Source organism: Xyrauchen texanus, chromosome 20 (genome assembly GCF_025860055.1).
Source record: "Xyrauchen texanus isolate HMW12.3.18 chromosome 20, RBS_HiC_50CHRs, whole genome shotgun sequence".
NCBI lineage: Eukaryota > Metazoa > Chordata > Actinopteri > Cypriniformes > Catostomidae > Xyrauchen > Xyrauchen texanus.
The window spans coordinates 27,795,355-27,814,311 of record NC_068295.1 but is presented as its reverse complement, the minus strand read 5'-3'; the positions used below and the strand labels follow the sequence as shown (position 1 = coordinate 27,814,311).

The 18,957-nt window shown below is 36.3% G+C and overlaps 1 protein-coding gene across 1 annotated transcript; it reads left to right on the top strand.

Moving 5' to 3' along the window:
* Nucleotides 1-141: 141 nt before the first annotated feature.
* On the top strand, nucleotides 142-18,574 carry LOC127660863 (adenylosuccinate synthetase isozyme 2). Its single transcript, XM_052151308.1, has 13 exons — nucleotides 142-379; nucleotides 8,341-8,443; nucleotides 9,322-9,390; nucleotides 9,487-9,537; nucleotides 11,032-11,098; nucleotides 11,767-11,874; nucleotides 12,065-12,146; nucleotides 12,365-12,491; nucleotides 14,464-14,618; nucleotides 15,442-15,566; nucleotides 15,667-15,764; nucleotides 15,864-16,013; nucleotides 17,641-18,574. Exons 1-13 carry the CDS (start codon nucleotides 191-193, stop codon nucleotides 17,691-17,693), a joined length of 1,377 nt encoding a protein of 458 aa, XP_052007268.1. The 5' UTR covers nucleotides 142-190; the 3' UTR covers nucleotides 17,694-18,574.
* Nucleotides 18,575-18,957: the final 383 nt, after the last annotated feature.

The window sequence follows — 18,957 nt, the reverse complement described above, 5'->3', positions numbered from 1 at the left end:
TTAAGGTAAGGGTTATATTCAGAGGTAGGGTTAGGGTTTCTGTGGGACTCCAGAGAAACATATTGTACACAGTGTGTGAACGTCGCATGCGAATCTCGCGAGACCTTTGTCATTCGGATGGTTACCTTCTAGACACGACCTCGGAAGAGCCTTGCGGAGCTGCGGGCAGAGAGCAGAAGAGGATACAGTCATGTCAGAAAGCGGGAATGCACAGTCGCAGGACGGAGGATCCCAAGGCGATGTCACGGCCAGCCGGGTGACGACCCCAAATGTGGGAAATAGGGTGACCGTGGTGCTCGGAGCTCAGTGGGGTGATGAAGGGAAAGGAAAGGTGGTGGACGTGCTGGCCCAGGATGCAGATATTGTCTGCCGATGTCAGGTAGCCTACTTTTTATGATCACTATATGTACTTCAAAAAGAGGCACTTATCTCGCCAGATCCTTCTTTGGCGGCATACATCTGTTCACTTAACCCCGTTTGCTCTTTGAATTACTTTGAGAAGGTTATCTAACATTCATTCAAGATTGAATGAGGAACCTGCACGCTAAGGGTTTGTTCTAGGTCTAGATGACATTCGTGGAAATGAACAAACATATTTGTCAATATGTCCTGTGAGTTGTGCAGTTGTTTTAATGGCGTGACTACATGGTAACAGTGGCAACAACACAATGATTGTTAACTATAATTCTCACACATACTGTACATTAATATTAATTGCTGATCAGTCAGCTTCATACGTACTGTAGGCAGGAGTAGTTTTGAATGTTATTTATGTGTGTTATTTCTTGTTTGCTGGCTAGGTTGTTGTTTGAAGCAGTTAGCTGATGTATTATTAAAGCGGAAATGCACAAAGCGCCCATTCTGTTGGCGACGCGACAAATGAACTGTCTGGACTGCGCGAGAGCGACGTTGATTAAAATGCATTGATTATAATTAGAGCTCGTTCAGCCGAGTCGCTAGCCGTGTAGATGGTTGCTAATGTCACCTTGAGTACATTATGTTGTACTGAAATCAACGTGATGTCTGACAGATCGGCCTTGAAATTTAATATAATTCTAGTGCTCTGCTTAAAAATATTTAATTGACTAGAAATTGCTGTTTTTTTCTCTTTAAAATTATATATATATATATATATATATATATATATATATATATATATATATATATATATATATATATATATATATATATATATAAAACCCTGTTTAAAACTGATATAATCCTATGGCTAGTAATTGATTTTAATGTATTTTTATTTGTCTTATTAGAGTAAAATGAAAATGCACGGCTGGGACAAAGAAAGATTTAATTGTGCACATGCTACCATTTGTCAACATATCTTCCATTGCATGTCAGAAGGAAACAGGTGTCACTTTATGAGCCACTAATGATTTGCAGATGTAGAACTGCTTTCACTCATTTCAAGGGGTAGTTCACCCAAAAATTTTAATTCTCTCATCATTTTCTCACCCTCATGCCATCACAGATGTGTATGACTTTCTTAACACTTCTTCACAAACACAAATTAATAATTTTAGAAGAATATCTCAGCTCTGTAGGTCCATACAATGCGCAGAGCACTAGATGGTGCTGTAGGAAGTGTATTAGAGTCTTATGGATTACTTTTATGTTGACTTTATGTGGGTTTTGGAGCTTCAAAGTTTTTTCACCATTCACTTGATCTGTATGGACACACATAGCTAAAATATCCTTCCAAAAACCTTTGTTTGTGTTCAGCAGAAGAAAGAAAGTATATACATCTGGGATGGCATGAGGGTGATTAAATGATGAGAGAATTTTCATTTTTGGGTGAATTATCTCTTTAACTGATGTTTAAACTGTTGTGCATATACACTGGCAGCCAAAAGTTTGGAATAATGTACAGATTTTGCTGTTTCGGAAGGAAATTGGTAATTTAATTCACCAAAGTGGCATTCAACTGATCACAAAGTATAGTCAGCACATTACTGTTGTAAAAAACCACCATCATTATTTGAAAAAAGTCATTTTTGCTCAAATCTAGACAGGCCCCATTCCCAGCAGCCATCATTCCAACACCTTATCCTTGTGTGATCATGCTAAATTGATAATTTGGTGCTAGAAAATCACTTGCCATTATATTAAACACAGTTGAAAGCTATTTATTTCATTAAATGAAGCTTAACATTGTGTTTGTGTTTGTTTTTGAGTTACCACATTATGCAATAGACTGGCATGTCTTATGATCAAAATTAGGTCAGAAATGGCAAAAAAGAAACATCTTTCTGTTGAAACTTGTCAGTCAATTATTGTTTAATTTATTAATTTATTATTTATTAAGTTAAGATTTCATACAAAGGTGTACACTACAGTCTTCAAAGACAAAAGACAACTGGCTCTAACAAGGACAGAAAGAGATGAGTAAGGCCAGATGTACAAATAAACAAGAGGATAATTACATCAGAGTCACTAGTTTGAGAAATAGACACCTCACATGTCCTCAGCTGACAGCTTCATTGAATTCTACCCACTCAACACCAGTTTCATGTACAACAGTAAAGAGAAGACTCAGGGGTGCAGCCTTATGGGAAGAATTGGAAAGGAAAAGCCACTTTTGAAACAGAAAAACAGAAAAAAAAAGGTTAAAGTGGGAAAAGAAACAGACACTGGACAACAGATAATTGGAAAAGAGTGTTATGGATCTTAAACCCATTGATCTTTTGTGGGATCAGCTAGACTGTAAGGTGCGTGAGATGTGCCCGACAAGACAGCCACATCTATAGCAAGTGCTACAGGAAGTGTGGGGTGAAATGGCACCTGAGTATCTGGACAAACTGACAGCTAGAATGCAAAGGATCTGCAAACCTGTCATTGCTGCAGGTGGAGGATTTTTTCTTTGAAGTAGTTTAAGAAATTGTAATAGTAATTGTTCATGCTATTAATGTCCTGACTATACACTGGGATCAGTTGAATGCCAATTTGGTGAATAAAAGTACCAATTCCTTTCCATAAGAGCAAAATCTGTACATTATTCCAAACTTTTGGCCGCTAGTATGTGTAAAGTTTTTATTTTTTGACCTGCCCAAGGTGGGGTTCTAAGTTTTTAAAAACCACAAGAAAAGCATTACATTTATTACATTCAATTTCCATAAATGTAAAATGGATTTTTTTGGGGATTGTAGACCTTGTGATTTTGAATCCATTCCTAAGGTTTGTCAAGAAATTACTCCAGAAATATGCTTCCACCAACAGTTGTGTTTTCATGTCTTATGCTAGAGCGTACACCACAGCACAGAGGTAGCAGGCTGCTTTACGTCCCCTGTCACAATGCATGATACTGATAACAGCTTCACATTGCTAGGATTCTCTAACATGAAGTTTGTATCTGCGAAGGTTGTGACTGCATTAAAATAAGCCCCTCAGTGCTGCACTATGCAGACTGTCATGTGTGTGTCGTGCAAATGGATGAGACAGACAGCAGATAGTATAAGGATTTTTATAAAAAGTGCTGCACTCAGCAGTCTGATTGGTTTTCCTTATGGGCAGATGGAATGGAAAAAACCACCATGCTGTTCCTATGTCACACCAATTTGGGAGGATCAAACATCAGGCTACCAATTCAGACTATCTAAGTATTGTCATTATAGATGTATGCAGCGGAAATAAATGTTTCACCAGGTCTGCATTTAAACTTACAGCCAGTACAATAAAGACTTTTAAGACTGTGACTTTTTTGTGTCCTGTTAAGACTGTTAACAGGACACACTGTAAAGAATAAATACTACATAAACAATTGGGATCTGTATCGGACTGAGTTTATATTTTCTGTGTTAAGTTTGGGTAAAAATCTGTGGAAATCTGTGTAATTAATTTAAATGTATTTGAATGTGTTAAATTGAGCTGAGAGTACTACACTCTTATTGGTCAATGTAAGCATGATCCAATTAGCCAAATTATCAATGAACAAGCAAGGAGAGGGGAGTGTGTAGAACTGAATGGTAGTTTTCCGCATGTACAGTCATGTACATTAAATGGCATTGCATGCAAAGAATAAAATAGCCCACAGATCTATGATGACAACCAGCTACATGCTTTCATTCCTGCCTCTTATGTAATAGGAATGCACTTGTGTTGCATATCTCAAAAGTATTTGATGTATCTTGGTTTATGAAAATCCTCTAGTCAAGTCCTACTGTTCTTTTGGATTCACATTTCTTTCTTGATCTGTCACTGTATCACCAATTCTAAACACAAGAATGAAAGGCCTTCTGTTGCTTTGGGAGACAAGTTGACTTTCGCTTCTCTCTTTAACAAAAAATATTTGAGTGCATTGAGCTGTACAGATACCACAGTATAAAACTGTGAAAAATCTAAACAAATGTTTCAAGTTCAATACAAGTAAAGCTTGATCAGTATCATCTGTGACATTCTGTCGAATACAACAGACAACTATAAGTTAATTGTGTGTACAGTAATGTATTTACAATGGGATTTACTGACCTTGTCTGTGCACAGTTAAGGAGGGGGAAAAGGACTGATTACAACCACCAATAGTTTGGTTCCTGAAGTAAAACTCCATTTCATCATTTCCATAGACTAAACGATTTTCAATGATAACTTAAACTTTTAAAGACAGGCCTGGTTGTTCATACATTTTGTTTCCATCAAAATTATTTAAACGTTTTAATCACAAATCGTTGAGTATTTCCATCCACTATGTCACACTCATTTTCTTGAGGGAACTCGCCTTGTCTTGATGGGGCAGCATAACCTCCTTGCATAGAGGATATTTTTTATTTGCAGCAATTGTACTTTGTTTATTAAATTCTGCCAGGAGAAGTCACAGAATAATTGTAATGTAATTCAGGCTGAAATTCACAGACGGAGATTATTAGGAGGAGGAGGCCATGATATATATAGGGGCCAATTTGGCCAGGACACCAGGGTTAAACCCCTACTCTTTACAAGAAGTGCCCTAGGGATTTTAGTGACCACAGACCATCTTCAGTTTAACGTCCCATCCGAAAGACAGTGCTTTTTTTTACAGTATTGTGTCCCCATCACTATACTGAGGCATTAGGACCCACACAGACCGTAGGGTGAGCACCCCCTGCTGGCCTCCCTAATACCACTTCCAACAGCAACCTTGGTTGTCCCCAGGAGGGGTCTCCCATCCAGGTACTGGCCAGGCTCAACCATGCTTAGCTTTAGTGGGCACCCAGGCAATAGCTGCAGGGTGATATGGCTACCGGTACAGGTTCACGAATGATCAAAACAAGTAATCGCTTTGTGAATAAACTGTTTCCATTACCTTAATGTGCATTTTAACTAAAGCGAAACTCTAGAAAATCCACTTTCTCTTAGGGCATTAAATTGTATGCGAGTTTATTCGCATATCAAGCGTTTCCATTCAGGATTTCTTATGCACATTTTGAAATGCGCATTAAAAAATTTGGGATGGAAATCCAGCTAATGGTATATGCTTCCGTTGAAGCCATCAGTCTGCATTATTTCAACTTCATTGTTTAAAAAACATATTTAATAGCACACTTCCTGTTGAACAACTACATTACCTGTTGTCCAACTGAGAACGCTTCACTAATCAGAGAACCTGCGGACAACAAAGCCTGAAAAATAAGCTCGGAAGCGACTGCTCATTGTGAATGATGCAAACAAGTCGGTCTCCCTGCACTCTCAAACTACTTATATATTTGTGTATATTGGAATATTTCACAATAAACTTAAACTATATTGTTTATATACTTATAATCAACAACCTAAAATCAATCGTTTAATATATATCCATAGTTTTATAATCAGTTATATCATTCACAGTGCTTCATTGTAGGCTGTACCTTCATGAAAGACGGTAAGTAGGCCTAACTCTTTAATGGACAATTTTATCAAAAGTCTATGGAAGAAATGAATGGGAAAAATACTTCCTGAACCAAGACAGCTGAAAAAGTGGGTGGGCAGCACTGTTGCACTCTATTACGATGGTAAAGCTTTATCAGACATCCATCCTCCTAGAACAAAAGTCTTACTAAATGGACGACAGACTTTGTATCTCAAATAAAGCACATTTTGTATAGAAGTATTAACTTCAGCACTTTAACAAAAATACGAGCCACACAGTTTAGCTCCTAAACTCTCCGAATGCCTTAACTCATAGACTTCCATTGTAAGTGCATTACTGTAAATGCGTTTTTTGTCTGTTTATATAAAACTGAGGGACAAGTAAAAATTATTCTTATGTGGTAAGTGACAACATGTAGATACTGTATATAAATAGAGCTGATCTTGTATTGAACCAGGAGCATTTCTTTGTAAACAGTAGCCAGAATTTAAGAAATGCCTTTTATAAAATGCAAGTAAAATGAAATACAAAACATTATAATAATAATGAGAAACCAACAAAACCAAACTAACATCACAACATCATATAACCTCATAAAATATTAAAAACACTTCAAATGTTCAGGTAAACTAATTTATTAAACAGGTGCAGTACATTTTCAACAACTTGTTTTAATGCATCGGACTGCCTGGTATGCGCGGTGTCATTGTGGGTAGTAAAGTGGTAACTACCAGTAAGCCCTGTATAGGAGACCTTTGCCCTTGTTCCTCCAGACATTGCAGCAGATCAGTCACACTAGCCTTTTTTAGCCTGCAGGTTTGGAATATGGGACATCATCCAACACAGCCTGACACTCCAATACAGAGACAGCCAAAGGAGCAAAAGTGACAAAGATCACATGAATGTTTTCCCCATGTTATAGACTTGGCTCTGTTGAACAGTCAGTACATTGTGGTTCTATGACTATTATTGTAAAAGTTTCCAACAGAACGTTCCCATAGAAACCTTGTCTTGTAATGTATGTTGTAATTTCCCTTGAAGTCAACATGAAATTCAAATTGACACTATTTATTTTAAGACATGTTCCTGGTCTTACTGTGCATGTCTTACTTAATTCCAAAGAAAAAACTTTCCTTTTTGGCTGACATCACCAAGCCCTCTTGTTTTTGAACCCGTCCTCTCCAACCACCTGTCATATAGAGACCACTTTTCACAATCCAATCAATTCCCAATGGATATAATTAAGCCCCACCCCACATCTGGCAATTTCACTCTGAAACATGTGAAATTCTTGAAATAAAATAGGTTGCGAATCCTTTTCATCTTGATTTCAAGTGCATTTATAATTGTTACCAATAATGTAACGAAAACCATGCCAAATATAATTTGCATACATGCTTCCCAAGTGTCTAGATTGTCAACATGTTGCAGAGGCCAGTATGATATTTTAGTTCAGCCTGTGGCTAAACTTCCCAGACTGGTCCCTTTGATTCAAAAGCAACTTTGTAATAAGAGCTCATAGTAGTAACACTAGAGTGCCTCCTACAACACTTTTGGTGTATGGGAACATCGTAAATGGATCTAAAAAGGAGAGTCATCTATACATACACCAATAAGTTGGTCAATGGAGACCTTTCCAGAAATAGCTAAAAAGACTGATTTATTGAGAACACATTGTTTGAACTCCCTCAGATATGCCATGAGGTCAGAGCTGATTGAGGCCATGTTGAAAGCAGACACATGTGAGGAGGACTCTTGATGATTCTTAAAGATTGAACATTTTGCAGTGCCAAGTGTGTAATCTATGTATACCCTGCTCTATGCACCAGCAAGAAAAGGAATAAAATTTGCATTCTGTGCTGTATGTAATTTCTTCTGAATATAAATGGACAATTTAGCACAGAAATAGCAACATAGGAATGACCATAAAACAAAAACAAATGTGATTTCATTGCAAGAATCTATCTCCTGAAACTAGTTGTTGAAACGTTTCTTAAGTCCTCAAGATAAAAGTCAAGGTAATTGTGTGCACTACTCTCATAGTAAGTGAATGTGATGTATCAACGAGAAGAGATAAAGCTTTTCTCACTTTTAACCCACACCCTGCAACCAAATTGTTTACATGCTTCAAATTGTAAGAGTTTAGAGTTTAAAATCTCACAATTGCATGTATGCATGTCTATACCATTCCATAGTAATGGTTGATGTAAATTCAACTCTATTGAATATTGTCTTGAAGCATTTGTTGTTTCACCTAAAGTTACTTTTAGTCATTTGACTGAATGAATGGGATGTTTGTTGTATTATGTTTGCTATGAAGGCAAAAAGTAAAGCTTGAAAGTTCTTTATAGCTACTTAAAAATGTCATAGGACATGAAGGATTCACCTTCAAACTGCACAATCTGTTCTTTCACCATCAAAACTATTTGTGTGAGTTATTCTAAAGGAATAAAAAGCAGGCTTATAGTGATTCAATAGACTTTATGCTTCTATTCTCACTGTAGGGAGGCAATAATGCTGGACACACAGTTGTGGTTGATTCAGTGGAATACGACTTCCACCTTCTACCCAGTGGTATTATAAACCCAAAGGCTACAGCCTTTATTGGTAAGTATGCCAAATTACACCTCGTCTGTTTGGTATGTGAGTTGTGCGCACTTGCATGCAATCAGTGCAGCAATACACAATAGATCTTTATTGGTGAATTGATTCTCGCTGTACCCCTTACCTTATTGTTACAGGACAGTTAGAGTGCCTGGAAGCTGGCCAGGCTATTAGACTAATATAGCAGAGTGCAGTGTATGGCCATTATTTGCAGAGATCCAATTTTGCTAATGGCCCTAACTGTGCTCTGCCATTCTATATCATAGGTCAGCACTGTAGAGATTAGTATGATCTATAGGAAATGCATAGTAAATAGTAAAGAGCACTTTACCACTTGAAGGGATAGTTTAACACAGAAATTAAAATTCTGTCATTGTTTACTCTACCACATTTTGTTTCAAACCTGTGTAACTTTCTCTCTTCTATGGAACAATACGGGAAAAATTTAGAAAATGTTTTAAGCTGCTCACATCCATATTTTGAAAGTGGAGGGGGCAATGAGCTGTTCAGCTTCAAAATGGATAGCAATGTGTGAGGAAAAGACTGAAACTGAAGTCATTATTGACAGAAAAATCTTGCCTTGAAAATATAGGTTGACAACTGTGGTGGTCACCATTCAATTTTATGAAGAAAAAGCATTTCCGCTATAAATTACTCCTTTTTTGATCCATTTAAAAAAGAAAGTCATAGAGGTTTTTTAAATTTGGGGGTAAACAATTACTTTAATGCTTTTATAGTTTGTTTAGGTTTCAGAGATCTTCACTGATCTTTGAACACAAGCATTTGAGCGAGAGCCAACCCTTCCAGTCCAATTGGCGCTGGTAATTTGCACTTAATTTATAATGGAAAGTAATGACTGTCAGTTTCTCATTTGATTGCAGGTAATGGTGTAGTCATTCACCTGCCGGGCCTTTTTGAGGAGGCAGAGAAGAATGTGCGTAAAGGGAAAGGTTTGTCTTAAGGATTTGTCTGTTTGTGCCCTTGGTGGGCGTTGACATTCAGTAAGATTAATTGACAGGAGTCTAATTACACTCACTATCTCACAGGTCTGGAAGGCTGGGAAACGAGGCTCATCATATCTGACCGTGCACACATCGGTAAGCTGACAACTCCTGTGAAAAATAAACACTACCGATTTGATTACATATCTCATTTTCATATCCCAGAATTCAAATCACAGCTTCAAAAACTTGTCTTGTAGTGGTGTGTGGCAGGGCGGAGGGCAGGGCCGGGTCGTGATCCTACACACCCGGTCCCGTATTAGGCTAATTATGCCTCCCGTGAGGGTTAAAGGTCGACTGCAGAGGATCGTGCGGGAGAGAGAGATTGTTTACGGAGGCATAATTAGCCTAATACGGGACCCGCCCCACCCTCCGCCCTGCCACATGGTGTAAACTATTTTATTTGATTCGGATTCTGTAATAAACGATGGCGTGCATTATAAAATCGGAAATTTAAGATTTCAGTTTGAAAATCTTCCATTGACTTGTTCAGCATTTAAAATGTGATGAACAGGAGTGACTGCATCATACTATTTGCTAACTGATTTGCAAATATTTTCTTTCACACTAGGCAATTTGTCACTTCTTTATGCAGCACCAAAGTCTAAAAACTAGGGCTATGGATCAATAAAAAAATTACTACTAAAGAAAAATTTTTATCCCACAACTTTCTGTGATTAATCGTGAGTAATCATGGTACATCGTACATTAAAACAAATATAAAAATATCATCGGAAATACATTTACTTTATACATTGTCTCCAAGAACTTGCAAGAAATTCATTTATTTATTTTAATTATTTAAATATCTACATGTTAAAATTTTCATTTTGAGGACAGAGTCAAATTGGACACCTTTTTAGAGGTATAAATCTTTCATACAAATGTATGTACACTTGCCATAAAATCAGTGGACATCCTGTAATTAAAAGTTTGACAAAATCTTCTCCCGTTTGTTTAGTGGACTTTTTTTTTAATAACTGGATCAAATTGGCAGATTCAGTTAATATCACGACGTATTGTCATGATAAACTTAAGTGTACATTCCAATTAATTATTAATTACATCATTTACAGATATACATCTAATTAAATGCTTAAGTTTAATTAGCTGAAGTGTAAAATCTAAAAACTATTATATTCTCAGGCTGCTGTTCAGTCTCTATCGCACTCATGCTGCGTTTCAGTTGACAGTGAGAGAGCGTTTTCAACTTGCCCATATCTCTCCCACACCTGGCTCACCGCTTGCGGGTGACATCTTCATTCTCCTTACAGTTAAGGTCCTGTGTTTATTATGCCCGGGACATCTGTCGCACATAATGAATAAGCGTGCACTGCTCCACACAATCAGTTTCTGTGCTAAGATGTGCAGTCCAGCGTGTGCCTCCTGGAAATTTATATATGCCAATTTTAGCCACAGTATCGGCATTTCAGGAAGTGCCAAATAAATAGACACTGAGATTAATTGTAGGCAAAACATGTATTTTTATGGTAAGCCTGTCTTGGCTTGTTGTGTTTAAAACACTGAGAGATGAGTTCCAGCACAGTCGCGCTCTGTCTCACTGTAATGTATACGCTCTCCTGCCTCCAGTGTTTGATTTCCATCAAGCTGTGGATGGAGTCCAGGAACAGGAGAGGCAACAGCAAGCTGGCAAAAAGTAAAAACCCTGCTTGATGCACATGCACACATTATGCTAGTTACATGTTATGAGTTTATGAAAAAAAAAAAAAACGCTTTTCAGAGATGAGCTTTTTTAATCTCTGGTTTACCATAGTGACAGACCACAGACTATTTTTACATTGCTTTTATAATGGACAAATGTGATATTCTAGAATAGTGGAGTAGATGAATGTTCCTATATCAGAATCCTCAATTATCTTATCCCAGAATTTGTTTGAGCAGGGGTCTCAAACTCACATTAATTTGGGGCAACTAGCTAGGTGGTGTTCTCTGTTTCTATACCCAGCCCTCATAATTTTCCTTTTTGGGTGAACTATCCATTTCATGGTGGAAAAATATATGTATATGTATTAGGACACTGTTTAACAATTTAAAGAGAACTAAGGCTCAATAAAGAGAAAAAAAAAACTAAATGCAGAAAGTGAAAATTGATTGCAGGCTGGATTTAAGGATAAACTGTTAAAACTTGAGGGGGCAAACCAAATGTTGTCCTCGAGCTGGTAGTTTGATATCCCTGTTCTAGAGTATACTTGTAAACCTAACATGTGGAGAATGTTTGACCATAACCTTAATGTCTTTTACAAGTAACCCATCTAAGGAGTGTGAAGTCACAAGTCTTGCCCTTGCCTCTGCTTCTCTACCTAGTTTAGGAACAACTAAAAAGGGTATTGGGCCCGTATATTCAGCAAAAGCTGCTCGCAGTGGCCTGAGGATATGTGACCTGCTGGCTGATTTCCAGGAGTTCTCAGAGAGGTAAGGGTGTGCTAAATTTTTCAACTGTTTTACTGATTCATGCCACATTCAAATGGCTATTAAATCTCAACTTTTGTAATAACAGTTACCTAATACACACAATATTATACCAGATTCAGTGAAACTGCAAATGATCCTGCTACTAATGTATCACAGTGTCATCTGAGCATTTTCATGTCCTGTCTTACAGATATAAACATTTGGCCTCGCAGTACAAGTCAATGTACCCTTCTCTGGAGATTGATGTTGATGGGGAACTTGAGAAACTGAAGGTGAGATGTCTAGATGTGGTCATACCAGATTATACCTTGTAGATCAAGACCTTTTGTGATGGTCACTTCATGTAGATTAGGATTACATGATTTTAAAGGATTTTTATAGGATTAAAAAAAGGGAGATTTAAAGTAAAGGAGGTTTATGCACCCTAAGTGAGTGGTCACAGGAATAAGAATGGGAGTACAATCGTTAAATGGTTGGCTTGCTTTGCCAGTTGTATGTGGATAGGATAAAGCCCATGGTGAAAGATGGAGTCTTCTTCATGTATGAGGCTCTACATGGACCTCCCAAAAAAATTCTGGTGGAAGGTGCCAATGCTGCCTTGCTGGACATCGACTTTGGTGAGTAATGTATACATTGATACATGTAGTACATTCCATTCCCTGAAGGTTTTGTAAGAATATGATATGTGCTAACCAGCTCACAGCCATTTGTATACTTCTGGGAAAGTCTTCCACTAGAAGATGCATTACTAAGTAATTAATTACTGTAATTTAATTAGTTTTTCAGTTAAAAAAATAAAATAAAATAAGGGGTTACTCTAAATTGTTCTGTAATTTAATTAGAGTTACTTCTGATGTAATTGTGTTAAATACTGCGTAGACTATAGAACAATTCTATATAAAACAATAGTGAATTTAAAAAGGAAATTTAACATCTATTGTTAAAATATATGTTCTCTAATTTAACGCTGCTCCCTTAAATTCTTTGGCCAGTTTGTGAGTAATTTATTTGATTTTATATGATTTATTTGAAAAAATTAAAAGACTATTTTACAAATCTTTATTGTAAAGTGTTTAAACAATGTTTTCCATGCTTGTTCAATGAACCATAAACAATTCACGAACATGCACCTGTGGAATGGTCATTAAGACACTAACAGCTTACAGATGGCAGGCAATTAAGGTCACAGTTATAAAAGCTTAGGACACTAAATAGAACTTTCTACTGAAACATCAAAAGAAAGAGGCCCAGGGTCCCTGCTCATCTGTGTTAAGTATGCTGCATGGAGGAATGAGGAGTGTAGATGTGGCCAGGGCAATAAATTGCAATGTCCGTACTGTGAGACACCTAAGACAGCGCTACAGGGAGACTGGAAGGACAGCTGATCATCCTTGCAGTGGCAGACCACGTGTAACAACACCTGCACAGGATCGGTATATCCGAATATCACACCTGCGGGACAGGAACAGGATGGCAACAACAACTGCCCGAGTTACACCAGGAACACACAATCCCTCCATCAGTGCTCAGAATGTCTGCAATAGACTGAGAAAGGCTGGATTGAGGGCTTGTAGGCCTGTTGTAAGGCAGGTCCTTACCAGACATCACCGGCAACAACGTCGCCTAAGGGCACAAACCCACCTTCGCTGGACCAGACAGGACTGGGAAAAAGTGCTCTTCACTGATGAGCCGTGGTTTTGTCTCACCAGCGGTGATGGTCGGACTTGTGCTTATCGTCGAAGAAATTAGTGTTACACTGAGGCCTGTACTCTGAAGCGGGATCGATTTGGAGGTGGAGGGTCCGTCATGGTCTGGGGTGGTGTGTCACTGCATCATCGGACTGAGCTTGTTGTCATTGCAGACAATCTCAACACTTCCTGCAGGCTCATCCTGACATGACCCTCCATCTGATTATGTTCATACAAATATTTACAAATGTTAAGTTTGCTGAAAATAAAAGCAGTTGAAAGTGAGGATGTTTCTTTTTTTATCTGGATGAGGTTGATTAGGGTTTTTAGAAAGTAATTAGTAATAATTAATGCAATTACTTTTCAGACAGAGTAATTAGTACAGTAATCTAATCACGCTGTAGAAGATGTAATTAGAGTTAGTAATTAATTACGTTTTTAGAGTAACTTACCAAACACTACTTAGGCTAGTTAACATCAGGCTGTTAAGATTTGGAAGATACACCTGCAGGTGTTGTTCTTGTTTGGTTTTGATTAGTTTTGTTTTTTGTTTGGTTTGGTTTTTGCATTGTTTGTTCTATGTTTGTTTTGGGTTTTGTTCTGTTGGGTTTGGTTTGGTTTTTATTGGATTGTAAAAAAGAAAAAACATTACAAGGTTAATTTAATTTCTAAAGTCTTCCAATAGACAAAAGGCCTAGAAACATCAGTGAAGTAGATTTATTATTTTTAATGGTTATTTCATAAAATGTTTTGATTTTAACACTTTGTAAATAGACTTAGACTTTGAGAGATACAGGGCCTATTACTGTATATTATAACATTGTCACTACATTGTTCCTGTACATTTTATACATATTATATAAATGTTGACTGAGAGCCTGATGTGATGCTGTTTTTTCAGGTACGTATCCCTTTGTGACCTCCTCAAACTGCACAGTTGGAGGGGTGTGTACGGGTCTGGGCATGCCACCTCAGAACGTTGGCAAAGTTTATGGAGTTGTCAAGGCCTACACCACGAGAGTTGGGATCGGGGCTTTTCCTACTGAACAGAACAACGTGAGCTACTGACTGCCTAACTGCCTCTTTTGTTTCCACCCCGTGTTTGGATACTTAATGAGGTCTTGCTACTGTTTACATTCAGCAGTAATGACCCTGACTTCTGTTGAGCAGGTTTAATGTTGTTGGTGGATTTAATTAAGACAAATGAGGGCAAAGGAACAGAGGAGTCAGCAATCAATCACACTAGATGACAACAATGAATATCCTGTATTTGTGATGTGTGATATGAACTACCGTCACACTGATATACTGTAAAACAGTATATGATCATCATAAATACTTATATGTAATCATAAATATAATCAACATTTGTTGATGTTTGCTATGTGTGATATGCTGTTCCTTATGAGTTTTCATTACAGTGATATAATATGTGCAATATATATATATATATATATATATATATATATATATATATATATATATATATATATATATATATATATATGTAATCCAGTAATCAAAAACATGGAATCATGGAAATTCATTGGGAACCCTGTAAAATGTTATGTGTCTGATCTCGGTCAAGAGTCAGTATCTAAATGATTAAAATACTTGATTTTGCTTCTTACACTTCGAAATGGCTCCATCTAGTGGAAAGAAGGGTTATTGGGCAAAACAGTAGTTTTGCATAAGCTAAATAAATAAATATAATAAAATAATTTTACAGTATATCATTACAGTAGATTATTTGTGGCACATATTGTCGGCACATAACTTAAATACTTTATATACTTTTATAGTCGATATTCAAGTACATGCACTTAAATACCAGTCATTAAAGTACTGTTCATTAATCATGTTACACTGACATGTATAGGAAACTGGAGAGCTCTTACAGACAAGAGGCAAGGAAGTGGGGGTGACTACAGGTCGCAAAAGGAGATGTGGTTGGCTGGATCTGGTGCTTATCAAATACGCCCACATGATTAATGGCTTCACAGCGTAAGTGATCAGCAGTTGTTTATAGCATCTTGAATCTGAATTCATGTGAAACTGCAAAAATGTTGTCGTCTCACATGAATCCTTCTACGTGTCTCTTTAGCTTAGCTCTCACCAAACTTGACATCTTAGATATGCTTCCCGAGATCAAGGTTGGTGTGGCATACAAAGTAGATGGTGAAGTCATCCCTCATTTCCCAGGTAAGCAGCACTTTTCACATGTTACATATAGATTTGAATAAAAAGAAAACCAAATAAAAAACATGGCAGGGTTGAACAATATTATATATATATTCACAGCAAACCAAGAGGTGTTACAAAAGGTGGAAGTCCAGTACGAGACTCTCCCTGGCTGGAATACAGACACATCTGCTGCCAGGACATTTGAAGAGCTTCCAGAAAATGCTAAAAAATATGTGCGCTACATTGAAGAACACTTGGGTGTGCCTGGTAAGGATTTTAAACCATCGTTCTTACATTTCTGAACTCATTTAAAATGCAGTGGTGTTGTTGAATTGCCATTACATCCAGCTGTGTCATGTACCTATATTTTTATTTATAGTAATATAATAATATATAGCATAGCATTTTATTATTATAAAAATAATTAACATTTTAAATATTAGATATTATAATATGCATCTATATAATACTCAGGGATGTGATTCTTTCAGAATTCTGTTTTGTCCGAACTAAAATGCGGCCTGCATGAATTGGGTAAATCCCTTAAAAAAGGGGGGTTGTTAATATTTAATCTGTTGTTCATATGTTATTGACATTGTCCTGTCTGGTTTATTCTTAATAAGCATTTTTCACCCAAACAACTGTGTTAATCAGTGAATATTATGAACCTTGTTTGAGGTCAGTGGGTCACATGTCCAGAGAGCTATAGAAAGTTGCAGAAATTAAAAACAAAAATTGTGTGTAATATTTAAAGCTAGTGAGTGGATGTTCTTAAAGTAGTTTGAGGGTTGTAGGTCACATGACCAAGGAGCTATTGAATTTAAGAATTTGTAATAAATAATTTTAAATAGTGCAAGATGTAAATATACAAAAACAAAGTGTCTCTTCTATTGGGTCAGCTAGAACAAGTTTTGAAAGTTTTTGGAGTAATGATAAAGAGCTATTGAAATTTGATCACATGCTTGAATACTACATTTAACACATTTTATTAAAATATAGACTATTTAAAATATTAAATATTCTATATTATAATCATTTAAAATATTTATTTATATAAAACTATATTTAAAATGTCCCATATTTTAGTATATTATAAAACAGTTAAAATATAAAAGTGTATTATAATATAGAATATTTATTTATTGTTATGCTATATATATATATATATATATATATATATATATATATATATATATATATATATATATATATATATATAAAAGCATATTTTAATTTAATATTTAACATATTTAAGTATAATATAAATTAATTCAAATATAAAATATGTATTATAATATGTTATATTTATTCATTTGTAATGCTACATATAAAAACATATTTTATTATAATATAAATATTTAAACTATTAAATATTATATATGTTATCATAATATATATATATATTTTTTTTGTGGGGGCACCAGTGGCTGTCCTGGCTCACTTGGTGCTCTGGCCAAGATAAGTTATGACCAATGGAGAGACAAAATACTTGGAAGTAATTTATGCAAGTGTAAGACCGGATAGTGTAGTGGTACAGTTTTTGTTTAGTGTGAAAGGGGACCATGGTTTTAATCCATAGTCCTGATTTAACATTTAAGCAAAATTGCTCCTAAACTTGACAGCCAGTAAAAGTGAAAAAGGGTAGCTGTGAAATTTTGTTCCGTGATGAAAAGTCTGAATGTGTGATTTGATTCTTATAATCAAAGATACACATAATTTTTTGTGAAGTTGCATTTGAGTTCCACTTGGCTCAAAAATCTAAGGGGGCATAGACATGATGCCTCTGGTTAATTTACATGTAATCTATGGTATTGTTATATTCAGTGAACCTTTGACCAGATTAAAATGAATGTTGTCGGGTAATAATTAATGAGATCTTCCATCTTTGCCTTAGTAAAATGGATTGGTGTTGGGAAGTCACGGGAATCAATGATCCAGCTCTTTTAAGAGGCTGCTTGACCTGCATGTAGCACTGGCTGGATGTTCTGGACTCATCAGGACCTTACAGAGTCTGTGCCAGGGAAAGGAAGTTGCATCACACGTCACCTCTCCAGCCTGAATGCAGTTTCTTCATGGCAAGAGGGTTGGACATTCTTTTGTCACATTATTAATTAATTGTTAATCGAAAAGGGGCTTTCAACTTACTAGTATCCATTGGTCTGCAATGTCTTTGCTCCGTACGAAAAGCTTTTTTTTTTCTGCTCTGGAATTCCGAGCTATTTTAAGCTCAGTATCTCCAACTTGAGTCTATAAACTGTACTGTATAAGTGCTACTAATTTAAACAGTCAGGCATCAGTAGTGATGTACATTGTTGTGTTGATACTGCAGGTTTTCCATACAGGATGGTTAAAGCGATTCCTCATACTGTACATGTTACGTTTTTTTTTTCTTTTATCGTACAAAAATCAACTGTTATGCAATGTGTGCTATCACACTTTGTCCTTGTTTTAAATGGACTGTAGATTGTATTGTTCAAGTCAACTTAAATTAAAAGTACAGTTTTTAAAAAAACTGTTACATATTTCTTTACCAGATGCATAAAAACAAATGATTCGACTTATATAATTCAACATTCTTTTATTCTGAATGAGAAATGTTTACAATACCATCTCAAAATGTAACACTATCACAGTGGGTGTTCTAAATTGTATTGCCACATATTATTGAAACATTATAATCTACCTTTTTATGGAACGGAAACATGCAATGTTGTTTCCATAAAGTTTAAAGGGATAGTTCACACACAAATGTAAATTCTCTCATCATTTACTCACGCTCATGCCATCCCAGATGTGGATGACTTTCTTTCTTCTGCTGAACACAAACAAAGATTTTTAGAAGAATATTTCAGCTCTGTAGGTCCATACAATGCAAGTGAATGGTGACCAGAACTTTGAAGCTCCAAAAATCACATAACGGCAGCATAACAGTAATACATAAGAATCCAATGGTTAAATCCACCTTCTAAAGCGATATAATTGGTGTGGGTTAAAAACAGATCGATATTTAAGACCTTTTTTTACAATAAATTTCCCCTTTCACATTCTGAAAGTTTCTCACCCAAAGTGATTGCGTTATTGTCTTCTTAAGCAATTAATCCACTGGAGTCATATGGATTAATTTTATGCTACCTTGATGTGCTTTTTGGAGCTTCACATTTCTGGCCACCATTCACTTGCATTATATAGACCTACAGAGCTGAAATACTCT

Bases quoted from the DNA above. Each gene is read 5' to 3' on its own strand.
- LOC127660863 (XM_052151308.1), top strand. From the start codon at position 191: ATGTCAGAAAGCGGGAATGCACAGTCGCAGGACGGAGGATCCCAAGGC. The intron at 8,444-9,321 runs GTAAGTATGCCA...ATTTGATTGCAG, and splicing joins AAAGGCTACAGCCTTTATTG to GTAATGGTGTAGTCATTCAC. The intron at 11,099-11,766 runs GTAAAAACCCTG...TTCTCTACCTAG, and splicing joins CAACAGCAAGCTGGCAAAAA to TTTAGGAACAACTAAAAAGG.